At 44.0% G+C, this 26,723-nt stretch overlaps 4 protein-coding genes across 4 annotated transcripts; 1 reads left to right on the top strand and 3 right to left on the bottom strand.

Annotated features, from left to right (window-relative positions):
- Positions 1–1,283: 1,283 nt before the first annotated feature.
- LOC102721002 (transcription factor bHLH84-like) lies at positions 1,284–2,858 on the top strand. Its single transcript, XM_006657838.3, has 5 exons — positions 1,284–1,739; positions 1,850–2,053; positions 2,301–2,366; positions 2,477–2,542; positions 2,659–2,858. Exons 1-5 carry the CDS (start codon positions 1,284–1,286, stop codon positions 2,755–2,757), a joined length of 891 nt encoding a protein of 296 aa, XP_006657901.3. The 3' UTR covers positions 2,758–2,858.
- Positions 2,859–4,118: 1,260 nt separating this feature from the next.
- Positions 4,119–6,870, bottom strand: LOC102713756. Its single transcript, XM_040526329.1, has 4 exons — positions 6,043–6,870; positions 5,689–5,943; positions 5,469–5,560; positions 4,119–5,226 (listed from the first exon to the last, which is right to left on the bottom strand). The coding sequence occupies exons 1-4, from the start codon at positions 6,868–6,870 to the stop codon at positions 4,446–4,448; spliced, it is 1,956 nt and encodes a 651-aa protein (XP_040382263.1). The 3' UTR covers positions 4,119–4,445.
- A 698-nt stretch (positions 6,871–7,568) lies between these two features.
- Positions 7,569–13,810, bottom strand: LOC102720722 (formin-like protein 13). Its single transcript, XM_006657837.3, has 4 exons — positions 12,521–13,810; positions 12,226–12,428; positions 8,856–9,097; positions 7,569–8,589 (listed from the first exon to the last, which is right to left on the bottom strand). The coding sequence occupies exons 1-4, from the start codon at positions 13,642–13,644 to the stop codon at positions 7,798–7,800; spliced, it is 2,361 nt and encodes a 786-aa protein (XP_006657900.2). The 5' UTR covers positions 13,645–13,810; the 3' UTR covers positions 7,569–7,797.
- Positions 13,811–20,691: 6,881 nt separating this feature from the next.
- On the bottom strand, positions 20,692–25,188 carry LOC102713480 (interferon-related developmental regulator 2-like). Its single transcript, XM_006658689.3, has 13 exons — positions 24,684–25,188; positions 24,425–24,608; positions 23,378–23,458; positions 23,041–23,123; positions 22,840–22,955; positions 22,645–22,755; positions 22,423–22,535; positions 22,035–22,341; positions 21,860–21,943; positions 21,718–21,768; positions 21,558–21,629; positions 21,398–21,466; positions 20,692–21,007 (listed from the first exon to the last, which is right to left on the bottom strand). Exons 1-13 carry the CDS (start codon positions 24,691–24,693, stop codon positions 20,972–20,974), a joined length of 1,317 nt encoding a protein of 438 aa, XP_006658752.1. The 5' UTR covers positions 24,694–25,188; the 3' UTR covers positions 20,692–20,971.
- Positions 25,189–26,723: the final 1,535 nt, after the last annotated feature.

Raw genomic sequence — 26,723 nt, 5'->3', positions numbered from 1 at the left:
GTTTATTTTAGAACGGAGGGAGTAAGTCCCAAGCAGCAAATAAGTCTATGTAATGATCAGAAAATACAGAATGGAGATCATGTTACTTGATGCCTAATTAGTTTTTTAGAAAAGTGAAGCCTAATTTTAGTTTTTGCAGATCCAACCACCTATCCCGTACTATCGCGCTAAGATAAGTTATATATATTTTTTCGATTTTTCCAATAACATTGGCTGGATTGGATGCACCCTATATCAGTCTTAGAAGTCTCACATGGAGCTTGTACTTGACATATTCTTCCAAAAAAAGGTCAGCATTTATCAACAACAACAACAAAAAAGACCAGTTACATTGTTGTGTCCATATTTGATTAGTGCTGTTTAGTTCACAGTACAAGATTGGTGGCCACTTACCATTTCTGAAGATAACCAAATATTGTAGACATAAACGATTTGCCACAATCTTCAAATTACACTTTGAGGTTATAATTGAACCCACATGGGTTATGCAAGATCAAATGAACACAATAAAAACTGTGTTGCACCATCACCTCCGTGCAATGGAATCTGCTTTCCCCCCATCCTGAGGATCTGACAGCTCTCCAAGTTGCAGGAAATGGCAACAATGTAGTTTCTGCAACCTCCATTGAAAGCACAAGATCGTGAACTGCTAATATCTACTGATCATTAATCTCACAATAATATATCAACCACAAGAACTTTTGTTTTTTAAGATACTGAGCAGCCACAAGAACTTCAATTCCAAATAATCTTTTCCTTGCATACACCCTCTCACTTCAACTCACCACCACTTCCCACGTTCTCTGCAAGAGAGTAATTGCACAAATTGGCCATGGCCAATACACATCTCTCCTTCCAGGTTAAACAAATCTCATCATACCAATCTTGCCTGGGAGATAAATAATGTCGCCGTACCACCATCGACGACATAATTGCGCATGCGGTTTTGTTTATGCTGTCGATATCAAGATCAAGAATCCGGCCGCAACAAACACAGCACCGTCCCCACGGGGTTGACCTATGAGAGGATGGAGAGATAACATTTCTTTGCCAAGAACAAGACGATTGGCGATGATTGTGTGTGTGTGTGTGCTGCCGTCTCCAGCCTTCATGGTCAGCAATGGAGGCCATCCTCCTAGCTGCACCCCCCTCCCCTACATATACCCTCTCACCACACGCATGGCAGAAGCACTCGATCGATCAGGCATTGCAGCTGGCTAGCAGCAGCAGCAGCAGCATCTCTCTCCAAGCTTAGTGCTTCTTCTTCTTCACCCTTGCTTGAAATGGAGAGATCATACGCCTCAGCCGTGCCACAGATGGAGGCCGACGTGATGATGGCGCAGCTTCTTGGAGCTCATGGTGACCGCCTCTTCGCCTATGAGAGTGTGGACGAGTCCATGGAGGCAATGGCGGCGATGTTCTTGCCTAGCCTCGACACCGACTCCAACTCCTCCTCCAGCTGCCTCAACTACGACGTGCCTCCACAGTGCTGGCCTCAGCACGGCCATAGCAACAGCGTCACCAGCTTCCCTGATGACCCAGTTCATGGCTATGAGAGCTTCGAGTTTCCGGTCATGGATCCGCTCCCGCCTGCCCATTTCCACGCGCATTGCGGCATCCCCTACCTCGGTGAGGATCTGAGCCCTCCACAATGCAACCATCCATCAGCAAGAGTAGAAGAAGCTGCAAATGTTACAACACCAATGGCCAACAAGAGGAAGTCTAGTGCTGCCATGGCGGTATGCATGCCATTGCCTGCACCAAATCAATCTTTAATAGAACAGTGATCTTGTTCAGTTGCCATGTTTTGTGTTCCATGCCTTATTTAGATATTGCTGAATTCATCCAGGCGTCAAAGAAGAGCAAGAAGGGTGGCAAAAGAGACCCTATTGGCAGTGACGAAGGCGACAACGCCTACATCGACACGCAAAGCTCCAGCAGTTGCACCCCAGAGGAGGGAAACCTGGAGGGCAATGCGAAGTCGAGCTCGAAGAAGACGGGTGCTAGGGCAAACCGTGGCGCAGCAACTGATCCTCAGAGTCTCTATGCAAGGGTAAGTATAAAAAAAAGAGCAATTTTACCATCTTTGAGAAGATACCAGCAGGTATCACTGTTTTTATATAAAATATGGTACCTTTTGGTAACTTAGATACTAGAATATACCAAATTTTACATAGAAAACAGTGGTACCTCATGGTACCTTCTTGAGGATGGAAAAAATGCTAATAGGAAAATGTATGGAATTTTTTTGACAAGATGATTCAGGGAATTCTGATGAGTGTAAATGTTTATTTTTACAGAAGAGGAGAGAGAGGATCAATGAAAGATTGAGGATCCTGCAGAACTTGGTTCCCAATGGAACAAAGGTAAGCTCAACATGAATATTTACCTGCAATAACTTTTGCCTCATATATCTGAGGAAGATAATTGGTACAAGAGAAATTTGGGTGTAACTTGGATAAGTGTGGTCTGACAGGTTGACATAAGTACTATGCTGGAGGAAGCAGTGCAGTATGTCAAATTTTTGCAGCTTCAGATTAAGGTGGGTACATCTATATATCCTTGTCATCTGAATGAAGATTGGTGGTAACCAAATAATTGTAATATAAACATTAAATGAAATACCTCCCTAACCTTGCTCTAAACTATCATGTGCAGTTGCTAAGCTCTGACGACATGTGGATGTATGCACCAATCGCTTACAATGGAGTCAACATCAGCAACATTGATCTGAACATCTCTTCTCTGCAGAAATAAATATCGCCTCGGAAATACAGAGCTAACACTGAGTTGCATAGAGATTGATTGATTCTGGCCCATATAGTCCCAAATATCATGCATGCAATGTAACTTTATTCATTTCTTCTCTACTAGTTGGCATTTCCCGTAAGCCACAAAATGAAGTGATCATGATCATGTTAACGATCAAAGATCAAGTGATATGATTGACTTCACAATTGATATGAGTATTTTCCATATCACAGGGTTGGCATCTGTAATTACTAATTCTATACCATTTTTTTTATAATTGTGCGTATGAGAGTACATTGATGTTTCAATGAAAGCTAAGCCCCATCAAAAGATAGGTGATAGGCAGCTAGCTTTTAAAAAGTATATACGGGATAATTCCAAGTTCCTTGTACGGGTTTTTTATCATCCTTAAAAAGTACCTTGAGGTATCAAAAAATTTAGTGTAAAATTTTAGTATCTCAAGGTACTAAACTTTTATATTAAAAAGAGCTTTGCTCTGTTCCTTCCTTTTGTATCGTAAGGTACTAGCACCGTGAGGTATTAACATCCCTACTAACATCCCTACTCATGTTATCCGCCCCACGACTAAGTCATACCTTAAGGTACTATGCAATTGTGACCATTCGATCTATCACCAGCAACCGTCGGGATTTTAGTACTAGTTTGATCGTGAGGTGGATAGAACGAGTGATGATTTTAGTACCTCACGGTACTGGAACCTCGCAGTACAAAATGAAGGACCGGAGCAAAACTCTACTTAAAAAATGTGTTATTTTGAGATATTTTTTCAATGACGGTAAAAAAGCTCTCCTTGTACACATACTAACCCAGAGACATACACAACAGTAAACCCTTTGCATCATTCCTGCAAGCATGATGTCAAATCGTTGATGATGTTGGTCGCTTGGAAAATCTGGAAAGAACGAAACAACAGAATGTTCCAAAAGAAGAAGAAGTCAATAAATGACTTGATCAACCATATAACAGAAGAAATTGGCCTCTGGTGTGTCGGCGGAGCTCGACACCTGTTGGACATTCTTAGACTAGGCGGGGAGAACACCCATGTAAAGTAGAACCAAATTTGAGCACAGTTTGTGCTGAGGTAGTCATCTCAATTATTTCTCTTCTTCTTAATATAAAGTCACCCGTTGGGGCTTCAAAAAAAAAAAGAAAATGCATAACTTTGCAAAATTCATTACAATTGACAATTGGCATCAATACCATTTGAAATGTACTGAAGAACACCATGTATATGCAATGTGAGATGCTTTCATGAGCCATACATGTAAATATGTAATATGACGTGCAGCAAGTTAGTGATCATAAATAAATATCATTTTAAAATCTTAAAAAATGATGTCAAAAGATTATCAGAGCGTAAATTGCATCCAAGGTCCTCAACTGTTTCATTGTCCTCCTACTCGGTTCATCAATCTTGTACTTCAGGCATTTCTTGCCCTTAAACTCACACTTGATGCATTTGTCAGTTTTAGGATGCCATGTCTAAGCACACACAAAATTAGCAATAGTAGCAACAACACTATCAGAGTATCCGACATAAAAGTATCAGGCTACATTTGAGAGTTATGCCTAAGATACTACTTGAATTCTGATGATGATAAAATTATATCATCTTCAACTACACAATTTGTTTATTCTTTCTATATATTGATAAAGCTTGTGCGCAGTTACTGCTACTTCCGCTCTTCCTTCTCTTCATCAGTTACACCATTCAGACCCTCGAGCGCCATTGCAGCATATTGGACATGCCTTAGAAGGGCTCCATAAATCTTTCTCCGTACCCTCTCGCACGCATCGTTCTCTTCTTCCTCAGAAAACATGCTATCCTTGTTGCTTCGGTCGATCGAAAGCATCCTGTCGTGCCTCACGACACGGTTGAGCCAGTCATCAACTCTTTTAAGCTGCTGCAGAAGGCCTGCAACTTGGGAATCACATGGCGCATATACGGTCTCGCTTTCGATATCATCCAAGAACTTGTCGATGTACTTGAGGAACCAACAGTTGCATTCTGATCTAAGTGCTATAGCCAGGTCCATGGCTGCATTCATGTTGCTTCCTTCAGAGGAACCGTCAGATGTTTTCCTTGAGGTCCTCTTGTTGCAGTTGCATTTCGGCTTGGAACAACAGAACAATGGTGTCACAGGCTTTGATTCAGACAGTAACAGTTTTGGTGGTTCAGTGGGTCTTGTGTAACTAGAAAAAGGTGAGAGGTCTGCTTCAATGGCTGCTCTGATCCATAAGATGGCAGATTGCTTCCTATCCAATGCAGCCTTCAAAGCAGCTTTGGTTGAAGTTGAGGATGTTGGATTGGAACCACATGCTTTTACTTGTCTAATTTTGGTCTGTGATTGGGCGATGAAGATGGCATGATCCAGTTCCTGAGAGAATTTCAAGAACCTGTCAATGAGCTCCTTCGGGTCGTCTTCCTTGTCAGATTGTAGTTCAGAGTACGTACTGAGAAGAAAAAAAAAAGGAGAAATGAGCTATCAATTACATGGTGAAATACTATTTAGCAGCTAAATTTTGACCCTGCAGTTATATAAACATCTGGTTTATGAAACCAAGATATTAATCCGATTTACTGTTGTTTTCCTGGAACAGCTGCAGATCTTAGTGTTCCCCAAATTCCCAGTGTTGTGTAATACTTTTACCCAATCATTCTCGCCAATTTTACATAAGCTCTTAAAATCACTCACCTTAGGCATTTTATCAATTTCTCAGTGGTAGATGCCTCTAGCAATCCATCAAGCACGGCCTGCAGCGCCATGTCTCTCTGCTTCACTGCTTCCTACCATTTGGGACAAACAATAATCACAAACTGTCTAATCATCAGGCAGAATTAACCTGTTGAAAGAACAGAACCAAGAAAAAGAAAATGCAGAATGCAGAATTAACTTGGAAAGTGTACTAGTATACCTTTCCATACTTCATCAAGCTTGATGAAAGTGAGCTCCACATCACATTGTTCTCGCACCACTTGATGCCGCTCGACGCCGAAGCGCTCTGCGGTGTCGCCGCCATGCAGGAGCTTTCTCTGGACATCTTAGCAGATGCCCTCTTGGAGAGCACCTTGAATGCCTTCTCGGCTTTCCTCCTCACTGACTCCATCGGATCATTCCCAGCATCATTCTGGGTGACACTGGAATTTGGGCCAGATTTACTTGGGGAAACCTAAATGATAAGCCAAAAAACTGACTGAATTGGCTTTGATTTGCTGCAATTTGTGTGGTTTTTGGTGCGAATTGTGGAAGATTCAGGAAATGGATTTACGCTGTTGCCACGCCTCCGAGGAGCGACGGGTCTCCTGTCCTTGATGCTCCCGGTGACATCCCAATTCCTCCTCGCCGAGGACAACGACGACACGTCGGACTCGTCGTCGTCGTCGGTGCTGGTGCCATCGATGGACGTGACGCTGATCTTCCTCAGCTTCCCCAGGACGGCGGCGCTGCTACTCCTCGCCGCGGCGCCAGTCTCGGACAAGTTCGATATCGACCGTGACCTGTGGCGGTGGCTGATCGCGGAGGGGGAGCCCGCCTGCCGCGCCCTCCTCTCGGCCGGGATGGGGGGCGTCGGCGACGGCCGGCGCGGGCGCTCGGACACGACCTCCTTGATCTCGGCCGCGCCGGAGCACGCAGCGGCGGCGGCGGTGGTGGAGGCCATATCGGCGGGCTCCTGGTGGATGCAGGGGTACCGGCCGGGAAGAACACGGAACTTGCGGAGCACCGGCGCCGGGACGGACGGCACGAGGTGCTCGACCTCGATGACCTGACCGATGTGGAGGCCGTTGGTGAGGATGAGGTCGTCGTGGTCGGCGTGGAGGGAGACGTAGCAGGAGCGCGCGGAGTCGGAGAGGCGGAGGTAGAAGCCGTGGTGGCCGGAGAAAGGGTCGGCGCCGGAGAGCGCCGGGGTGATGTTGGTGACCTGGAGCAGGGCGCGGCCGTGGCCGCCGCCGCGGGAGGAGCGGGGCGTGGGCGCGTCGTCGTCGGAGGGGTCCGGCGGCCGGAGCAGCCGCTGCAGGCTGCCCGCCCGGAGCGCCGGCCTGTACGGCGACGACGGGAGCGACGCCGGCCTCGACGACGACGACGACACCGGCGACATTTTCGGACGACGCGACACAAAATGAGAGAGAGAGAGAAATGGTGCGAGAAGTTTGATGGTTCGGAGAGAGCGGAGCGGAGCGGAGTTCGTGGCGGGTGATTCGCCGGTGGATTTGAATGGCAGTTCCCGCCAAATCTCCCGTCAAGATTTGTTTTGTTACATTTGTTGCCTTATTTGGAAGAGAATATCTAAGGCCCAGCTATTGAGGTCCAGAACTGAATTTTCTCCAAAATAACATAACTAATGAACTGAAAATTTCTACAAAAATATTAATGAATAAGAATATGAAGTCTCCCTTCGTTTCTACAACTGCCACCTTTGATTATAAAGATGCTATACAATGCTCTTCACTGATAATAGAACTAATATAAATCGCTTATTTTTTTCTAATTCAATGCTCAGATATATTTATACTATCATAGTAACTATCATCAGTAGAATATTCTTTTTAAATATTAAATCAACGGTCGAGATTCATATATGAATGGTAATACTGGTAGTAGACTCTATTGCAGTCAATCTCTTGTTCATAAAATACGTTTGTTCAGTGGAAATCTTGCAACAAAAATATACTTATTGATGGAGCATTGGAGCTATTACTGCATATGCAAAGGCTGCACATGTTTGTTCAGTAGAAATATTGCAACAAAAATATACATTTTGCTCTTAATATGATACCAACTCTCAAACAAATGCTATTTGAGCTGACTAGTAAGAGACTAAGAACATATCATAATACTGAATGCCTTTGTACAGCTATCTTTCTTAGCTTTTGTAAACATCTACTGCTACTATTAAACAGTGACAGGCAGTGACGATTCCCTTATTCCTGACGGTGATTACAGTCTACACAAGACATGCTCAGCTCCTGAAGAATCGCTACTTTCAAATCTTATCAACTAACCTATGCACCAAAAATGTTTGCTCCTAAGATGACGAGCTGTCCTCGTCGGAGGAGCTAAGAACTCGCCGGTTCTCGTGCCGGCGAGGAGGCAGGGAGGTACCTGCGGTGACGCGGAACGCCTTGCCGGAGCCCATCATCACCCTCTCCGGCGTCCTGCCGACGTCCCTGCAGACGCGGTCCAGTATCACAAGGAACTCGTCCACCACCATGAATATCCTCAAGGGATGGGGCTCCTCCTTCGTGGTGTCGCCATGGAAGTACTCCGTCGTCTCCCTTACGAGGCGCAGCGCGTTCTTCTCCGCGGTTTTCATGGTCTCGATCTCTGCCCCTGCTCTTCTGAGGAACACGTCTATTGACTGGAAGAAGTTCTCGCTTGAACCTTCATCGGAGCAAGTCTCCTTGAGCTGTACGACAAGCTTCACCTTCTCGAGATCGGCTTCGAGCCTCAGGATGTTGCCGCTCAGCGTGTCCATTTCCAGTGTGGCTGCTCTCTTCACGTTGGAAAGCTCACTGCTGAGCCCTGCAAGTAATTTTAGTCCATCCTTTTTGAACTGTTCCTTGCTGCCACTACCAGGATTAACCGCGCCTTGGTCAGAATCGAAGCCTTCCGATCGGATGATCTCTTTAACAACAAAGTGGAGCAATGTCGTTCTGCCGTCTGTTGATTTGATGTCAGCAAGCTTTAGAAGAGTATCAAGTTTGAAAGCCCTTGCTTCGCCTCGATTGGTACCATCATTCATGCGGTTCCCAGTTTTTAGAACCGCATCTAGCAGCTTCAGAAAGAGTTTGCTGCTTCTTAGCTCTTCACAGGCTGCCTGAAAATTTTCGGAAGGAATATTACATTTTACTCCAAAATAATTGAGAAGTTTCATAAGTGACATATTTCAAGAATTCTTCTGTACAGCACATGGGTGAGAAATTTTGAATGCGTTCATATCCTCTTTGAAGCATGGAAACACAATATTAATTTTACATTTTTAAGAAAATAAAATAATATATATGCAATTGCTAAGTTTGTGAAGGAATAAGTATTGTAGACTTCAAATGGAATGATAGGGTCATCATAGGCTCAGCTATTTACCTCTAATGTTCCAAAAGATTTCCTTAAATAACTCACTTCGTTGTCAAAATTTACTCTGTATAGCATCGCATCCACTCTCTCAAAGGCAAAAGGAACTACGAGAACATCTTTCAGAAAACGTTCCGCTGGATCAATTTTCGATTGATCACCACTATAACCTTTTAGTCTCAATTCTTCTTCTTTTGTTGGTGCCATCTTAGCTAGTGTTTCATAGAACTCAGATCTCAAATCTTCAGGGGTTCCTGGTAACACAGATTAAAACAGTTATAACTAAAACAGGAAAAAGATGCATATTCCAACAGTAATGCGATTATACAATGAGCACTGTAAACGAAATTTTTTAACATACCACCCCAAATGTATTGAGCTATTGATGAGATATGTTGGCCGTGGACAATAAACAAATTGTTGGAATGGAAGTTGTTGGATCCAAGTTTCCAACAGATATAGCTAATGAATGTTTCCATGTGACCTCATAAGAAAACAACTGCATCATAGGCCCACAACTGTAGCATACATAGCATTAACCTTTTCTTAATAGTAATCTCCTAAAAAAAGTGTGTATGCTCGTAACAGTGATGATTTAAAAATTGCCAGAAGGATTCACAGCGTTCATAATTCTAGTTGATGTATACCACCACATATGGCAACACCTAACAATGGAAATAATAGGAAATCTGGGGACATAAGTTGTACAGGTCACTTCAATACCAGTTTTGGTTTTCCTCTGTCTCAATATGCACTGTGCATGGGTAAAGGAGCAAATCTATTGAAAATGTATTTTCTACTGAATTTTATTTGTGTGCCAACAACAATAATCAATGACGCTCATTACCACTGGTAGTTAGCGTCCCAACACAGTCGTGATCTCTGACAACCTATCGCTCATGATATATGATGGAGTTTATATCATGGAATGTGACATCCTTATCATGATGACATATGGAGTTTTTTTAATGCAGAACGCAATGTAGTACCTTTATCTCCAAACAAAACATATTTTCTTAGCATATAGGAGGGTCAGATAACATGAAAGTTGAGTGTACTATTCAAGATCAGGCAATAAGGGGCTGTTTGTTTGGAGGGACACTTTAGTTTCTTTTAGCCCTTAAAATATCAAACAGAAGAGACTAAAATGGACTAAAACTATCTAGGTTCATAAGTCCCTAAGGGAGGTTCTAAAAAGGAATAAAGACCTATAGTACACATATTTTACTACTCTAAGCCTATAGCTATATATGTGTGGTGCGTACGAATTTTAGTCTCTTTTAGTCCCTCCAAACAAACATGATAAGACTAAAAAAGATTTATGTTTTAGTCCTAGGACTAAAATTTAGTCCTAGTACTTATGGAAACAAACAGCCCCTAAAACACCTAAGTTTGGTAAGGGATGTCCCATGACAGTAAGGGATTGATGAAACTAGACGTCTAGACCTACTACAACCACTTCTATAATTCAATCGGATTTATTTTGATATACAAGAATTTCAGTTGTCCTTTTTTAACAATGACAGATATCTGTAATATCCACCAAATTAAATTATCCAACAGAAAATTTTAGTCATTTTCAGAATGGATTAGTAACTAACAAAATCTATCAAATCATGGCTCACAAATTGGATAAATAAACTCAAGAATATTTAGTTAACTATATTCAAAATAAAAAATAATATAAATTCTATCACTAGCAGAATTTGATTCAATAATATCCTGCTTAAACGTTAAATGTGCGACACATCTATAGGCAATATATGAGAAAAGTTGATGGTCTTGATGAACAAAATGAGAAAAGAAACCTTAAATGAAGATGTAAGTTTAATTTGGATAACAAAATTGAAAAGGAAGCCCCTGTGAATTGTGATCTTCGTTCTACAACTAATAGTCAGAAGTTCTATAGCAATTGACAGCTTATTTCTATGCAACTATGCATGCCACTAGTAAATGTAGCTGTCATCAGATTGAAAATACAGATGTGCAGTTTAACATTATCTTTTTAGAGGATAGATCGATTATGACCCAGCTTTGCAAGAAATCCCAGCAAACCACTCATAGACACATAGTTCAGCAGAAAACAAAAAAGAAGCTGTAATTTAACATTATCACAATACAAAACGGACAGGTAAAGGTAAAGCACTTGTGTCTTTGTGAAAGATGCATCTCGCCTGTTCTATCCATGTCCCAATCTGCCTCCTGATCTCACCATGGCCTAACGTGACATGGCCAATGATGCCACATCACTGTTTTTTTTTTTGGCAACAAACTATATCACTGATTATTCACTTTAAGTATCTGTACCAACAAATCAGAATTATATGACAAAAGAAAAGGTCCACGTTTCATCGCATAGTGACAGACCAGTCCAGCCACTTGCACCCACAGTCCCTGGATCTCAGCTCTGGAAACTCAGCTATCATAAAAGCTTATTTGGAACAAACACAGCATTTCCATGTAATCATCGGACTTATAGCGAACGAAATTATCTTTGTTGGAACGCATTACATCCAGAAAATCTGATTATGAAAGTAACCCGCCACCAAAAACATAATTGAATGCGACAATGGAGGTCAAAAGGCAGGACAACCATAGGAGCCTTCTCTATCAGTTCACATCAAAATTAAAGGAAAAGATGTCATGTTGGGAGTTGGAGAGGGAGAGATTCCCTGGTATGCTAGGCATGTATATTTGTTAGGTGAGCAATACGACAATTGCTTATGCCTGAATTTTCGTGAACCATCACGTATAATTCGTGCATCGTAATAGAACAGTGTGACACTTTTAGGAATAGTAGTATCTACTGATTATAGTGAAGAGTACAGAGTTAAGCGTCCAAAAAACTGCTGTTAGGTCAACAAGATGACTAAAACTACAATTAGTGGCATACAGCCGCACCGGTTTTCATTGTCGATTTGTGATGAATAGAACAGTCAGCAATTCGACAGTAACACACTGTAAAACTGATAAATTCTGCTAACCTAACATCTAGAAAATTAAGTACACTTGAAAAGCTGGATTTTTTTTCCCGTTTAGCTATCTTTCATTTCCTTTCTGGTAGCAGTAAGGTAGTACTGAGAATTTCCTCCAGAAACTCGATTTTTTCAAAAAAAAAAAAGAAAAAAGAAACCAAACAGCCCTGATCATGCTCCAAAAACAAAAAAGCAAATCAAATACCAAGCATGTTTGTGGGCTTAATTTAGCAGTGACTAGATTGTAGTACAGTGCAATGACATGTGGCCACCAGAATTGCAGAGAGAGAACATAGCACATAGTAATTGATAAATTCCACCAGGACATAGTAGGGGACCAAACACCATGCGTCATAGAGTACGAGAGAAGTAGCAGCAGTAGTAAGAAATTGAGAGCACAATCTCACCACGTACGAGTGCACCAATCACTTCGTCGGCGGTCACGTTGAGGGACTTGAGCATGATCGCGACGTTCTGCAGCCGCTTCGGGTCAAGCAACCGGCTCTCCTGCCTCCCGGAGCCTACCCTCCTCGCCGCCGTGTCCGAGCTCCCGCCTCCGCCGCGACCGCTGCTGTTCAGGAATAAGCTCTCCATGGCCTCCTCGTCGACGCTGCCGCACGCACCATTGATATACAGCTCGGTTTGGAACAGAGAGAAGATGTGGTAGTGTGGAAGAAGACGGGGGAGAGAGGAGGGACGCACCGGAATGTGTCGGAGTTCTTGACCTGGTCCCACACGGTGGTGCGGCCGGAGATGGCCCGGAGCTTGTCCCAGTGCAGCGGCTTCAGGTGCGGCGGCTTGGGCGGGCGCGCGCCGCCGCTTTGGCTGCCGGAATTATCCCCTCCCCTGTCTTGGACAGAGGGGTCGACAGGGGAACTGGTTAGCTCCAGATTGGCCAGCGCGGCGAGGGGCGGTGATTCTGCCGGGAGCGGTCGTAGCAACCTCTGTCTCGGCGGAGGCGGGGGCGGCGGCGGGCGAGCAGGCCGTAGGGGATTCGCTTGCGGCGGTGCCGACGCGGCCGTGGCCGTCGCCGTGGGCGGCATAGCTGTTTGCTCCAGCGTGCTGTGCTGGCTTGTGCTCCGGCTGAACGAGGACATGGCCGTCTTGGGCGCGGTGTAGTACGTTGCCTGGTCCTCCTCGTCGGTGGAATACCCCGTGGTGGTCAACGGCGGAGTGGCCGGCGGCGGGGGCGGGGGTTGTGATTCCGGCCGCTTCAGAGGCGGCAACGGCCGGAGGTCAGGGCTCGGCTGCTTAAGCAGTGGGAGCGGGCGCAGGTCAGGGCTCTGCTCGTGCTGGCGCACCTCCACCAACGTCGTCAGCGGGTCGAGGTATATCGCGTCCGACGCCGTCGAGCTCGGGGGCGGCGACCGGTGCTGACGGGAGCTGCTCCCGACATCGCTCGGGACCCTCGCGGCCACCGCCCCCACCGGCCGCTTCACGGCGCGGTCGTCCTCCTCGACCTCGCCGTCCTCGCGCCGTCGCCGCAGCAGGAGGCAGCAGGAGTACGACGCCACCGCGAGCGTGACGAGGCCCGCCGAGAGCGCGATGGCGACGGTGTTCACGACGCTGGTCGAGGACCGGCCACCGCCGCCCCCGGCGGTGGTCGACGCCGCAGCCGCCGTCGTCGGCGGCGGCGGCGGAACGACGTCGCTTCCGGACGTCGGCGGCGGCGGCGACCACTCGATCGGGAAGAACGGCTGGTGCAGCGACCGCCTCCGGACAACCCCACCACCGCCGCCGGTGACGTCTACCTCCGCCGCCACACATAATTGCTCAGCTACCAACAAAGCGGCAATCACCGTGATCAGTGCAACTCTCCTCCTCATGCTGGGAAGAAACTCGAACTGCTCGGGTTAATTTGCTCCGAAATTTCGGAGAATTCCGCGTCGTTCGCCCACTCCCTCCTCGCGGCGTGGCTTTCCTTGGGAGAAAGGGAAGGGGAGGCTTGCCTCGCCTGGAGTGGCAAATGGGGAGCGTTTCGCCTCGCCCCCCACGCGAGCCGAAGCGCTCCTCTCTTCCAGATATCCTCCCTCTCGCTGACGCGTGGGCCCAACCGTCGCGCATGCCCCCACCAGTCAGCGACCGACCGCAAAACCGAAGCCGCCATTTCGGCGTGTAGAAATCGCCCCCGGTCACCCACACACACGAAAGGCCTGGGACATCAACAGACAATACCCACTGACACGTGGGCCCCAGCCCAGGTGGGCCACAGGCGTCAGCGTCTGGGAGTAGAGCGAGCAGTAACAGTAATAATAAATGAAGTGGTGCCCCAGGCTACCACAAGAAGGAACCAAACCGAAATCCCACGCCATGCTGGCGCCGGTGGTGCTTCCCCCCCTCTGCATTCTGCTCACCCCCGTCGGTTCCACTGCCATGGCTGCCCCACCGAGGTGGGCCCCACATGTCATTCGCGGTAACAGGTGCTCGGGGGGGGGGGCCGAAACGACGTGAGATGTGGAGCGTCCCCTTTGTCCTCTTGCACGGTCTGGTCTTGTCGTCTGCGGTGACACACTGTTGGTGCGTACGTGTCAGCGGGTTCCCGGTGACGTGGCGAAAACTCGCGCGATGCTACGTGCGGTCTGAAAGCGGAAGTGGCCGTTCACTCTTCAGAGCGGCGAAACAGTGTGCTACAGTTCATTTCAGAGTATTCGTTTTCGAGAAATTTTAGCACATAAAAATAAAAAATAGGGTGAAAAAAATGTATTTTCATATTAAGTTGTATAAAGTTTTTAATTGATTTATGAGGAGGAATTTTTTTTCTGTACATTCTCTCCACTTATAGAAAAATAATTCCTTTAAGTTTGTGTAAATCGAATGGCTTTAGAGCAAGTTCAATAGTATAACCAAATACTAGCTCCAATTCATTTATAGTCAATTTATACAATAGTTACTTACAAAACATTAGAACATGGTCTCACATGACGTATACACTCTGTCATGAAGTCCGTGTGCTCACCTCTCTTTTCTCTCTTCTCTTTATCTCTTTAAAATATACTTATACCTGCTATTGTACCTGCTCTTACAAGAAGTGTAGGAGCAGTAGTACCGTGTCTACTGCTAGTAGAAGACTAGGATCCTGTTTGAATACTGTAGGACTTTTTTAAGTCCCTATCACATCGAATGTTTAGACACTAATTAAAAGTATTAAATATAGACTATTAATAAAACTCACCTTGGACTATTTCATTTGACGAATCTATTGAGCCTAATTAGTCCATGATTAGTGAATGTGATGCTACAGTATACATTTGCTAATGGTGGCTTAATTAGGCTTAAAAATTTGTCTAATGAAATAGTCTTTATTTATGCAATTAGTTTTATTATCATTCTATATTTAATACTCATAATTAATATCCAAACAACATTTGATGTGACAGGAAAAAAAATATCATGATCCAAACACCGTTCAGGAGTAACGTGAATGGAGTCTGTACAGTGGCAGGTAGCTCACACAGGTATGGAGCTCGCGAATCGTGTACTAGCCAAAGATCGGTCCAAGAGACAGACGCAATCTCCTCTTCGGTTTCCATTACAACTACCCAGCGCATAGGAGTTGTGGAGTACCGGGGCCCAATTTATTTCGAATTGTGGATTTTCAAGCTCCCATATAATGTATCTCATGAAAAAATTCTATAAAAACTTATCATCTCATTTTGAAAAATAAAATATTCTTTAACATTTTAACAGTTGATTCAGCCGTTTATGTCCTAAGCAGGTATTACAAAATAAATAATCCAGAAAATCTAAAACATTTATGAGTAAATAATACCACTTAACCGTCTTAGCCTAGAGCCAACATCATGTGAAGGGTTCATTCGTTTGAAAGGATTTTCATATGTCTATTTGAAACTGTTCATATATTCGTTTCATAGGAATGACGTGTAGGATTTTCGTAGGAACACTGTACAAATCCTATATAAACGTAGGAACTTCATAGGATTAAAACATCCATTGCTACCTCATTTATTTTGGTTTGGTATATGATGCATGTTAATTCACGTGATTTATATTCATGTATTCCGAATGCTCTATAACATCATATTCCTATGTTTTTTGATCCCTAATTTTATATATGCAAGCCCATGGTATTTCTCTGTTTTTTCTATTCTTATGTTTTTTTTATCCTTTGAACCGAATAATCCTGAAATGAAAATTGTCAAGTTGGCATGACAAATTGACAATGGTGACATAAACCCTGCCGAAGATAGGGGACAAGATGGGAGCCTTCAGGCACCGGGGACGAAACAACTTTGACTGAAACTAAACAAACGGACGGACAGTACGTTCTCAGTTCTCTACTGGCTTTGGCGTGTAGTGTCCCAGCATCAGTCTCAGCAGTTCAGTTGACTTCACAGTAGGACGACGACCAAAATGTGCAGCAGCAGCAGCAGCTCGCCGGTGCTATCTGACGCTGTGATGCACGAGGAGTAGCATACAAAATGGCCGAGCTGTTGATGATGATTCACGTGTAAACCTGAAACTTTCCAGGATCATTCATCCAGCTTTTGACACACAGACCATTCTCTGTCGGCTTCACCCCTTCTCTCTATCTTTCGTATGCGCGATTGTGCAAATCAGTGAAGCTCGCACGCACTCTAAGCAACCATAATGGCGCCTGGAAATGCAATACCGTTTTTTTTCCAAGGCTATCCATCAAGCTCCCGTTTTGGTGTCGTCGTGTGCGCGGATCCTACTCCAGAACGGAATGTGTGCCGAGATTAATTTGATCGGAAGTTACACCGGCCGGTTTGGGGTGTACTGCAAACGAAAAATAATTGATAAATAAAACTTTTATATACATGTAAAAATAAATTATACTAGAAAAAACCTAAGAATCAACTTAAAATTTTAAATCTTGGCTTGTAAACATAACTAGAAGTGATGAGGCAACGGCCTCGATTCGGTTCGATCGATCCGAACTTCTCGTGGTTTGCATCGATGGCAGAATCATGATCAGCTCTGAAATTCTGAAAGGCGGGCGACAGAGGTAGACGCCTCAAAGGTTAGCTAGTGTGCGGTAGGCTTGGTAGCTTTGCTGCTTGGATGCTTCTATCCTCTCGCTGTCGCAGCGAAGCGTCGTCCACAGCCCGGCCAGCTGCGTCGCGGACGCCGACGCCGAGCGCGCATACGATGGATGCGGTTGGTAGCAGGGGGGTGTGCGTGAGGGGCTCAGCACGGTTGGGCGATCGCGACCGTTTCGTCAGGTCTCGGCTACTTCTGCTGCTGGAATCGCTCAAGATTTGTTCTTTCTGTTACCCCACAATGCATCGATCTGATTGAGTCGTTTGACAACTAAACTCTTCACTAATTTGGTGACTGCAGCTTGGGTTGATCAACGTGATTCAATCATCAGTAGCATGAATGCCATCTTCATCAAAGCTTCAGGTGCCATTACCGTAAGCGGCGAGATCGATCTTCAGGCGATGCCCATCTTTACGCGTTGCCTTTACATACATTCCATCCTGTTGGGCATCAATCATGGCTACATATGGCTTGATGATGGAGTGCATTCGACGACATGGTTTAGTGGTGACAGAGGTAGTACTCTTTTAAAGCCAAGTTCTTTAGTAGTGTTTGATCCTGCTTCTTTGGCATCGATTCCTTGCTTTAGCGGTTCAGCCTACAGCTTACAAGATGTACTTTGTTGGATGACGGTTCGGAGCTTGGAGCATGGAGGAGGACAGAAAACCAGTGATCGACATCCTCTGACACGCCGATCGAAATTAATATGCCAAAGTTGACAATTGCACTTTGTTTCTTTATGCTGTGGTCGCCACTCTTGGAAGAGGTAGTTTTGTGTCTCATTGACCTTACTTTGACCTCCTTAATTAGTCATATGTCCATATTAGGATTGGGGTCCTTTGACGTTTTTATCGTATAATATGGTGACTGTCTGACTGATATATGGATCTATATATAGTGGTCCTATATGATAATAATAATGTGACGCTATACAGTAACTATATACACATGGTCATCTGATTCGTGGAAACCGTTCTGTTAGCCACTTTGTAGCAAGACATAACTAAGGTTGGTTTGATATCTCTACAAATTAAAAAAAATTAAAAAAATGCTATACATCAAACCAACTGTCCGGTTTTTGTACAACTGCAACGACGATCTCTGTAGGCTACGGTGCTATGCCATTACTAGTCAGACGAGCACCATCGTACATATAGCATGGTTGTTAAAAAAAATACTCCGTATAAGTACCTCCATTCCAATCAGGAATAAGTCCACTGGGCTCTCTCAGCTTATCGTCCAATCTATTTTTTTCCTTAAACCGCAAAACCAGATACAACCGATTCCTGAACTATCAAAATCGGCACAAAATAGGTCCCTCGGCGGTTTTGAAGGTGATTTTTGCTGACTTGGCGCTTACATGGCTAGTTTGACTAGGACTCCGTCCCACGTGGTATTGACATGGCGCTTATATGACAATTATATATTAAAAAATAGTGGGCCTGCCTGTCAGCTGCACACACAAAATGATTTAAAAATGGCAAGCCCACAGTCAACTACCCACAGTCCACTGAGAGAGGAGAAGGAATGACATGTACTATATTTATACTTTGGGTAGCTGACTGTGAGCCCACTATTTTTAAATTATTTTGTGTGTGCAGCTAATAGGTGGGCCCACTATTTTTTTATATATAATTGCCACGTAAGCGTCATGTCAATGCCACGTGGGACGAAGACTAGTTAAACTAGCCATGTAGGCGCCAAGTCAGCCAAAACCGCCTTCAAAACCGTCGAGGGACCTCTTTTGCGCCGGTTTTGATAGTTCAGGGACCGGTTGACGAAAAACAAACTTGACGATAAGTTGGGAGAGCTCAATTGTACTTATTCCTTTCCATCATCCGTATTGCAACGATTCGGCCTGTCCATATTGACGCGCACGCATCCTTCCAGCGAAAAAGTCCGGCCGAAACTTTCATATATTAGGCCCATACGAGTATACGAGGTAAGCCCATGCCTACTTATTTGCCAACATCACCACGGCCCAATTGTTGGGTCTGTTCTTGACAGCCTTCACCAGGCTATAAATCTAATCAAGCAATTGCAGTTACACGGATCCAAAATCCCAACAAAAGACAGAGTTTGATTTGGTTATGGTTTCAGATGTGTTTTGTCAGTGCTCTCTACATACTAGGGTTGTTTACCTGCTGTGTGTTAAGCTGGAGGTAGGGCATGTCCTACTCCATTTCGCTTCCTAAACTCCGTCATGTAAGCTGGAAACCCTAGCACAAAACTTTATTTCTGCTATCTACTTTCAGTACAAGCAGGACTCCTTGGAGTCTTTTATCAAAAAAATCCCAACAAAAAAAATAAAAAGATAAAACAAGAACATGAATATGAAGAGACGTAGGATATGGATATGCCTCCTTGGCTCATGCACTTCCAGATCAAGGGAATGCAAAAGGAGATTGTCGCTGTGTCATGGAGCTATACGAGAGGGAATCAGAACCAAGCTAACGACAAATAGGCATCATGGCTCAATGGGGTGGAGGTGTGGAGCCATCGATGAGAAGGTGGTTTTATAAATGATTAATTTGAAGGGATGGCACCAAATGACGGTCAATGGATATATAGGCGTTGTCAAAGCCATCAAGACTCAAGAGGGAGGTGCATTGGACTCTCCAGAACCCTTTTCAACACATTCGCTGGTGTGACATTCATGCTACTTGTACTGTAGCACCGTGTTTTTGGCTTTCTGCCGCGTTGTTGTTATGGTCCCATAGATTCTAAGCGTGTGGTAGAAAAGTACTGGGTGGTGCTACGACTATGGACTTGTGTTGACCAGCGTGGAGAGTCCCACGGCGCATGAAGCCATGAATCCATGATGCCCTCACTTGCATCGGCGATACCTCTCACAGTATATATGTCGATCCGACCGTAAGATAACCCACTGCCGTACCTTTCATGGAAGAAATTTTTACCACTCAATTTGCAAGCCTTTCGAATCTTGCCACTCAAACTACGAACTGCCTTTGTTTCATGCCACGTCTGTCGATCGGTCGTCAATCCATCCGTTACTATTGACGCCGCCTTGGCGCTCCACTCTGCCGGCCAACTCCACCAGCAACAACAGCTGTTAGCACCAATGGCCCCACTGCCCGCGTCTCCACTGAGGTCAAGCTCGCACGGGGCATTGCACCGCAAGCTGCGCAACCGCATCACAGCATCTCGCTCCCTCCCTACGTACTACACCCGTCCCATGCTAAGTTTATTTTTTAGTTTTTAGATATAATGTTTTTGACTCTTCGTTTTATTTGAAATATTATTGCGATTAATATTTTTGTTATTACTTGATGATGAAACATGAATAGTTTTTTATGCGTGACTAATGTTTTCTAAGTTTTTATATAAATATTTTAAATAAGACGAATCGTCGAAGTGTTTAACACAGAAATTAAAAAATTAACTTATTATTACGTGGTTGTTTTGCTCACCCGAGTCCAACTAGGGGCGAGGCGACCACCGTGCTGCACCACGGGCGCCAACTTCCGTTGTCCCTACACGCAGAGAGCCGCCTCCACCCGCTATTCTGACTCCTTGTCGCCCTCAGTGTCCGGGTGCCAGCGACAAGCACGGGGAGGAGCTCGTCGATGGCTTCCCGATGGGAAGGGACTCCGCGACCACGACCTGCGGCGCGAGCAGAGAGGCGTTCGTCGACGGCGACCAGATGCGATTCCCATGAGACGGGGAAAGCGAGAGAGTGGACATGAATTATGAGCTCACATCAGCTAGCCTTGCTAGCCATTTTTTGGCTACGAAGCTAAGATAGAACCTCTATCCAAATTTGAGTTCGTAGTCAGAATGGAATGGAGGGTATATTTATGAACCACACACAGGTAACACAACCAGCGAGATGACGAGATATACGATCCATCCAACAGTGATCACATTTCAGCACTTCGTTCCAACATGTAGCGTCACTCTTTTGAGTAGAAAGCAGGAATTGGTTTTGATCTCTACATGTAAAGGCACTGCTGAATTAATAAGAAACTGGTGTAGATCAGTATTTCTCCAGTATTGCTTGCATAGGTCGTGATGATAGCTCGCAACTTCCAAACTCTCTTGCAACAGATAAAAGCCCAGCTAAATGGAGGAGAACGAGCGGCTGCAGTTCCACGATCCCAGGGCCCCAGGCTACTCGTCCAACAACATAGCGGCATTCTTCCTCTCCTGAAATGAAATCCACAAGATCAAATATACTATTAGTCAATACAAACTTATCAACAACAACGGTGACGTTTTTGTGGCCTGCACTAGTAATAGGAAACATAAGAATTTGTTTAGTGCGTTGGGATTTTCTTACAGTACTTCACAGGTTGAAGTATCTCTTATGTAAACATCGATTGATACTGCTACATTATGATTAACAATAGGGACCCAAAAGGACACTGCTTGGTGTATACAGTTTCATGTCAATAAAACAAGCTACTTTCTAAAGCAATCTGAAGAACAATAATGCGATTATCCTGCCCTTAATCAAACTAAAGAACAACAAGGTAACCCACACACCACAGAAAAAAAAAAACAAGTGTTGAACAGAAAGCAAGAAGGTCAGCTCACCTGGGCTAAACGGCGGTCCTTGTTCAACTTTAGGGCTCTTCCTTTCTCTTCACCAGACCTAAAGATTTTCTGCAAGAGTTTTGCCATTGCTTGTGATCATCAGTCCATAAGTAGATTTGTAGATTAGAAACATCCCATGAATGGTTTCAGTTTTTCTCACCTTATTAGTGGATGAGAGAGTTTCAGTAGTGTCAGTCTTAATGTCAAAGACATCTTGAAGAAGCCCGTTCTCCTATAATGAAAACAACGCCAACTAGTCATATTATTACACCCGATAAATTAGCACGATAGGAAATGGCTTCACTCTAATGGAACAGTACCTGCACATGCTTTAGGAAGCCTCTACCAAGGAAACGCCTCAAGAAGTTCAACTACAACATTTAAACAAGTTAGTCAGGGGCAAACAAAAGACGTGCTTTAAAACATCACTTATACATGGGTAGAAAAGGAGAAGGTAAATACCTGAATCAATTCAGACCATGATGAAACCCTTAAAACATCACGCTTTCCAGAAATCTTAACAGATTCTTCAGGGCACTCACCATACTGAAAAAAGAAAAGAAAGTTCAACATCAGAGGTGACAAATAAACAGAACCAAACATTCAAACATCAATAAGAACAAAAAACAAGCCAAACCTTAACAAAATCCAAGATCCGTTGAAACAGATCTCTTTGGTCAGTAAGGTTTTTCTTATCTGCACCTTTACCCCCTGCCTCCATTGAGAGATTAGATGCAAGACTTGATATTTTGGCTTTCAAACCTTGCATGTCAAGGAAAAGTTTACTCTTGGAACCATCAGTTCCTCCATTCTCAACATCATCATCTTCACCGAAGGAAACATCAAGCAAATTTAGCTCAAAGCACAAAGCTAATGCTTCACCAGCTGACATTCGAACAGCACGATCCTCCGCACCAAGAAGAGTAGAGAGAAATGCAATAGGCCTAGCAAATAGAAAAAAGAAAGGGTAAATAATTCCAAGTTTAGAACGCAACAAGCACATAAGGGTTGGATGTTTCACTTACTCTTTCCAACTATCAGCATTTATCCTCCATGAACCAATAGTTGTAAGAAGAAAAGCCCAAGCAGATATAGCAGCTGCTAACACAGGGGGCCTTGGTTTATGGACAGTTCCCACCTACAATAATCCCAAATACATTTGATTGTAATTTGTCCTATAAACTAGATGAAGTTCTTAGTCCAACTATTTTATTTTCTTTTAACAAGCCAACACGACTTATACATACATTTGAACCAGATTTTGGATGAATTACATCCCACATAGCTTTCAAAGATAGCTCTGTTTCAGCCAAATCAGTAGCACCAACAAATGTGATTACGGCCAAGCAATCAAGTGCCTGCAACATTTCAGTTTGGATTCACTTGAATATAAGTGCAAATAAAGTTTGGAAGCCAAAGAAACAAGAAAATAGTTGACATACAGAAATCATCTTTGAAGCATCTGGCCAAGTTTGAAGGACCCTAGAAAGTTGTGCATGGGACTCCTCCATAACTTCATGTGAGCTGCTCCCAGCACCAAGTGTAAGGGCTAAAAGACCTGGAAGTCCAGAAAATAGTCAAAAGATAAAGTAAACAGTAGTTGCAATTAACAGATATGAGTACTAATGTTACAGGGCACAGACCAATGGCACGGGATGCCAAGCAAGCCTCCCTCGTAGATCCCTTCTTTATCGAACTGTTGAACAGACTCAGCAGAGTGGCATATCTGCAGAAGAGGGGGAAAAGAAAATCAATAATGCATTGAACAGGCTGAAATAAGATAAGTCCATCTTTACTTAAGAGTGGGCTAGCCTAACATCTGACAAGGTCAGACTTGATTACCATGTTTTGTGCTTGAAAATGGAAGTCTTTCGTGTTTACAATAAATAGCAAGTATGTTACATCCTACTGCTGACAATTAAATAACTATTATATTTGAGTGCAATTATAAGATTCGATTAATTGAATGTAGTAATTTACTTGTTCTCCACAAGACCGTGAAGAATGAAGCTTTCAAAAGCATCAACCAGTTGAGACAGCGCGGCTTCCCTTGTAGACCCCCTGCACCAATACAAAAGGTAAAAATATGAAGAAAATTAAAAAAGAGCAAGCATCCAACATGATGTTGCTACTTATTACTACCTCCGTCCCATAATATAAGGGATTTCAACTATGCATTTGTATAGCCAAAATCCCTTACATTATGGGATGGAGGAAGTAGTTAGTATTAGTCCAGTGCATATCTGATAAACAGGATTTCAACGTTCACTATAATAATGGAGCTAAGCAATGGAAAATAGTTATGACATACGCAGAAACGGTGTGGACTGTCCCTCCCTCCCACCATCATGTAAGATCAAAGGTTCTCATCAATTAAGGAAAAAAATAGAAGTATCACCCTAAATACATAATAGAGGGTGGCCTTGTTGCAATGCAAATTAATGCAACATATCAAGATAATTTTGTCCAATTCAGCTTATCATATGCAAATTATCATAATGGGCCATGGTCACCATACAAGCACGGTATACAGGAAATTTTGACTCGCAATGTTTTAGGCACACATGAAACAGAATTTCATAAAGAAGCCATCCCATGAATCAATGAAAAAGGCAATCGAGTCGACTGCAACAACACTATCCACCATTCAATACCCAGCAAAAAATTCCGACCAATTCCATTAATTTATAGCTATTATGAGAACTTGCAAACTAAAACCAAAAGTTCATAGTAACGTGTCACTTGACAGATTATAAATATTATCCAAAGCTATTATGGAATCAAATATCTCAGCCAATTAAAGACCAGGTGTCAAGCCCTCGTATTTTCAAACAAGGTAATGTCATGCCACTCCAAGAACATTGCGTACTAACAGCATAACTGCATAAGCAACAAATTAATCGTAACAAAGCCTAGAGAAACAAGCCAACCAATCCATTTCTACCGGAATGAAACCAAAGTACCATGCACACAATACCGAAATGGCAACAGGGCATTAGAAAATAGAAATGGCTACAGAAACTTCACCTCTTCTCATAGAGCGCATCGATGTACTTGTCGAGAACGAACTCCTGCGAGTTGACGTGCTCGGTAGCGTAAGAGATGGATAGATCCGACAGCGCCGTCGACGACGAGCCCAAGCTGTCGGCGTCGCTGCTGTCGATCAGATCATCCCCGCCGCCGCCGCCGCCACGAACCTTGCTCTTCTTACCTGAAGAAGAAACCAGCAAAATCAGCACATACACAACCAAGAAAAACAAGCAACAAACGCGAAGAGGGAACTCACTCTTCCCCATGGCGAGGGAGTCCGCGCAGCGAGAATCAGAGAGCCTCAAGGAGCAAGCGAGAACGAACAGGCGAAGGCGGCGCAACAAGAATAAGAGGACGACGACGAGGAGGGAGGAGGGGAGAAGCGGGCCCCGGATCAGGAGACGGTGCGGTGGGCGCGGAGGGAGGAGGAGCCGGCGAGGGCGAGGCGGGAGAGCGAGTCAGGATCGGGGCCGGAGAAGCAGAAGTAACAAGGGCGGTTCTCGACGAGCAGGGGTTGGGGTTGCTGGTGGTGGGGACGCGGCTGAGCTGCCATGTGAGGAGGGGAGATCGAGCGCGCGTGCGAGCGAGCCGGGGAGGAGGAGGAAGGAAGGAAGGGGACCGGCGGCGAAGTGGCGGCGGAGCGGTCTCCAATCTTGGCGTCGTTGCCTTTTTCGCTCGCTTCCTTGCGGAACCAAATATAAACGAGCGGCGGGCGGTGGAAGAGACGGGAAGCGAGGGGAGGATCCGGAATGGAAGCTAGGGCACGGTAGCTGTTTCTTTTCCGTTCTTTTCCTCTTTCTTACTCCCTCCTCGTTTTTTATTTAAAATATATACTACTTTAATTGTTTTGTTATTAATTATTTTATTATCGTAGAAACTATAAACGTAACTTATAATTATATTTTTTTAAATAAAAAATAAATAAGAAAAATGATTAAACCTAAATTTGAAAGTCTCAGAGAGAGTTTTTTTTTAATTTCATGCTTGTATGTGGTGTTTGTTTTTTCATCTTTCCTTGCTCGCTTCTGCTTTAGGCATTTTTCCATGTGGTGATTACGAGTGAAAAAGTAAGTAAAACTAGCCAGAGCAGATGACCTCTTTCATCTTTAATAAAAAGAGTGAAAGAAGAAAAAAAAACTCTCATTTTTTATTAGCCACGTTTATTTATCCTTGGGGAAAATATGTCTTTGCGTGGAAGAAGAATGTGTGGTCTTGAAACGGCGGGGTTTTTTGGGTTTTGGTGTTGCGTTCTTATCGTCATCTATGAGCGAAATGAACTGGTTTGCGTTAAATCATTGGGACGGATTTTGTGTCGATGAAATGAAAGTGCCAAAATCGCATTCAGGACAGGTTTATAGGACCTACGCCCATTGCAAATTGCAACAGCGCGAGCCTATCTCTAAAATTGGAAAAGGGAAGACGAGGGAGGCGATTGGTGCCACTAGCAAGTAGCAACTTTTCTTATTTGACATTTCACAAGAATGCACTATTCAATATTCAACTTGCTACATTTGCGTGTGCATATGCGTAAAGGGGGAAAAAAAATTCGAGATAACGTGTATATTTAGCCCGTTCCTTGCGTATAAGCCAGCCGGAACAAGAGAGATAATTATTAATGAATCGAATTTGCAGAACTTGCTACAAAATACTGACCTTTTTTGACATTTTTTTTAGTTTAACACCTGAACCTTTTAACTAGTCCAGCTGGCGTGGTAACATGCCAACTCCTACCGGCATAATCGAAAAATGGTAGACATGTTATTATTTAGTGGGCTAACGTGACCAACAGATTCTATATAAAAATATAATTTTACTTTCTCGGTTTTAAAATATAAAAATTTCTAATAATTTGATTCTTATACTTAAATATTTAAACATAAGCATTCTTTCCATCCGACCTCCTAAAATATTTTTTTACGGAGAGTTTAGTTTAAAATTTAAAAAATAAAAAGATTCATAAAACATTTCTAATTTTCATTTTACAGATAATAAAAAATAAAATATCCAAATTATAACTCCACTACCCAGCAGCCCGCTGCAGCAAAGGAATGGCATCCGGATCTGACGAGGAATTTTCCGGGCGTGCGAAGGGAGAGATCCCTCTGCAGCACCCGAATATTCTCTACACTCCACTGTGTTTCAGTTCGTCTTTTTTTTTTAACAATCTTTTTGTGGGGGCATTTGGCAGTTGGCACCTGCCGTGCGTGTTGCAGTACACGGTGCACACATACACATAGTATAGGCTAGGAGGCGACCGAAGAAGAGAGGGATGGGGGGCCAGGTGCCGTTCCGGCAC

Source organism: Oryza brachyantha, chromosome 7 (assembly GCF_000231095.2).
Source record: "Oryza brachyantha chromosome 7, ObraRS2, whole genome shotgun sequence".
Classification (NCBI taxonomy): Eukaryota; Viridiplantae; Streptophyta; class Magnoliopsida; order Poales; family Poaceae; genus Oryza; species Oryza brachyantha.
The sequence above is the reverse complement of the archived record's forward strand: the minus strand, read 5'-3'. Positions and strand labels throughout refer to the sequence as shown.

Excerpts from the sequence above, each read along its gene's own strand:
- LOC102713756 (XM_040526329.1), bottom strand. The coding sequence starts at position 6,870 with ATGTCGCCGGTGTCGTCGTCGTCGTCGAGGCCGGCGTCGCTCCCGTCG. Across the intron at positions 5,944-6,042 it reads CTCGGAGGCGTGGCAACAGC|GTTTCCCCAAGTAAATCTGG; the intron begins GTAAATCCATTT and ends CTTATCATTTAG. Across the intron at positions 5,561-5,688 it reads GCTTGATGAAGTATGGAAAG|GAAGCAGTGAAGCAGAGAGA; the intron begins GTATACTAGTAC and ends CCCAAATGGTAG.
- LOC102713480 (XM_006658689.3), bottom strand. Across the intron at positions 22,342-22,422 it reads AATGCTGATAGTTGGAAAGA|GCCTATTGCATTTCTCTCTA; the intron begins GTAAGTGAAACA and ends TCTATTTGCTAG. Across the intron at positions 21,769-21,859 it reads CATGGTCTGAATTGATTCAG|TTGAACTTCTTGAGGCGTTT; the intron begins GTATTTACCTTC and ends TAAATGTTGTAG.
- LOC102720722 (XM_006657837.3), bottom strand. The coding sequence starts at position 13,644 with ATGAGGAGGAGAGTTGCACTGATCACGGTGATTGCCGCTTTGTTGGTA. Across the intron at positions 12,429-12,520 it reads AAGAACTCCGACACATTCCG|CGTCGACGAGGAGGCCATGG; the intron begins GTGCGTCCCTCC and ends TGCGTGCGGCAG. Across the intron at positions 9,098-12,225 it reads GATTGGTGCACTCGTACGTG|GAACCCCTGAAGATTTGAGA; the intron begins GTGAGATTGTGC and ends CTGTGTTACCAG.
- LOC102721002 (XM_006657838.3), top strand. The coding sequence starts at position 1,284 with ATGGAGAGATCATACGCCTCAGCCGTGCCACAGATGGAGGCCGACGTG. Across the intron at positions 1,740-1,849 it reads AGTCTAGTGCTGCCATGGCG|GCGTCAAAGAAGAGCAAGAA; the intron begins GTATGCATGCCA and ends GAATTCATCCAG. Across the intron at positions 2,543-2,658 it reads TTTTGCAGCTTCAGATTAAG|TTGCTAAGCTCTGACGACAT; the intron begins GTGGGTACATCT and ends TATCATGTGCAG.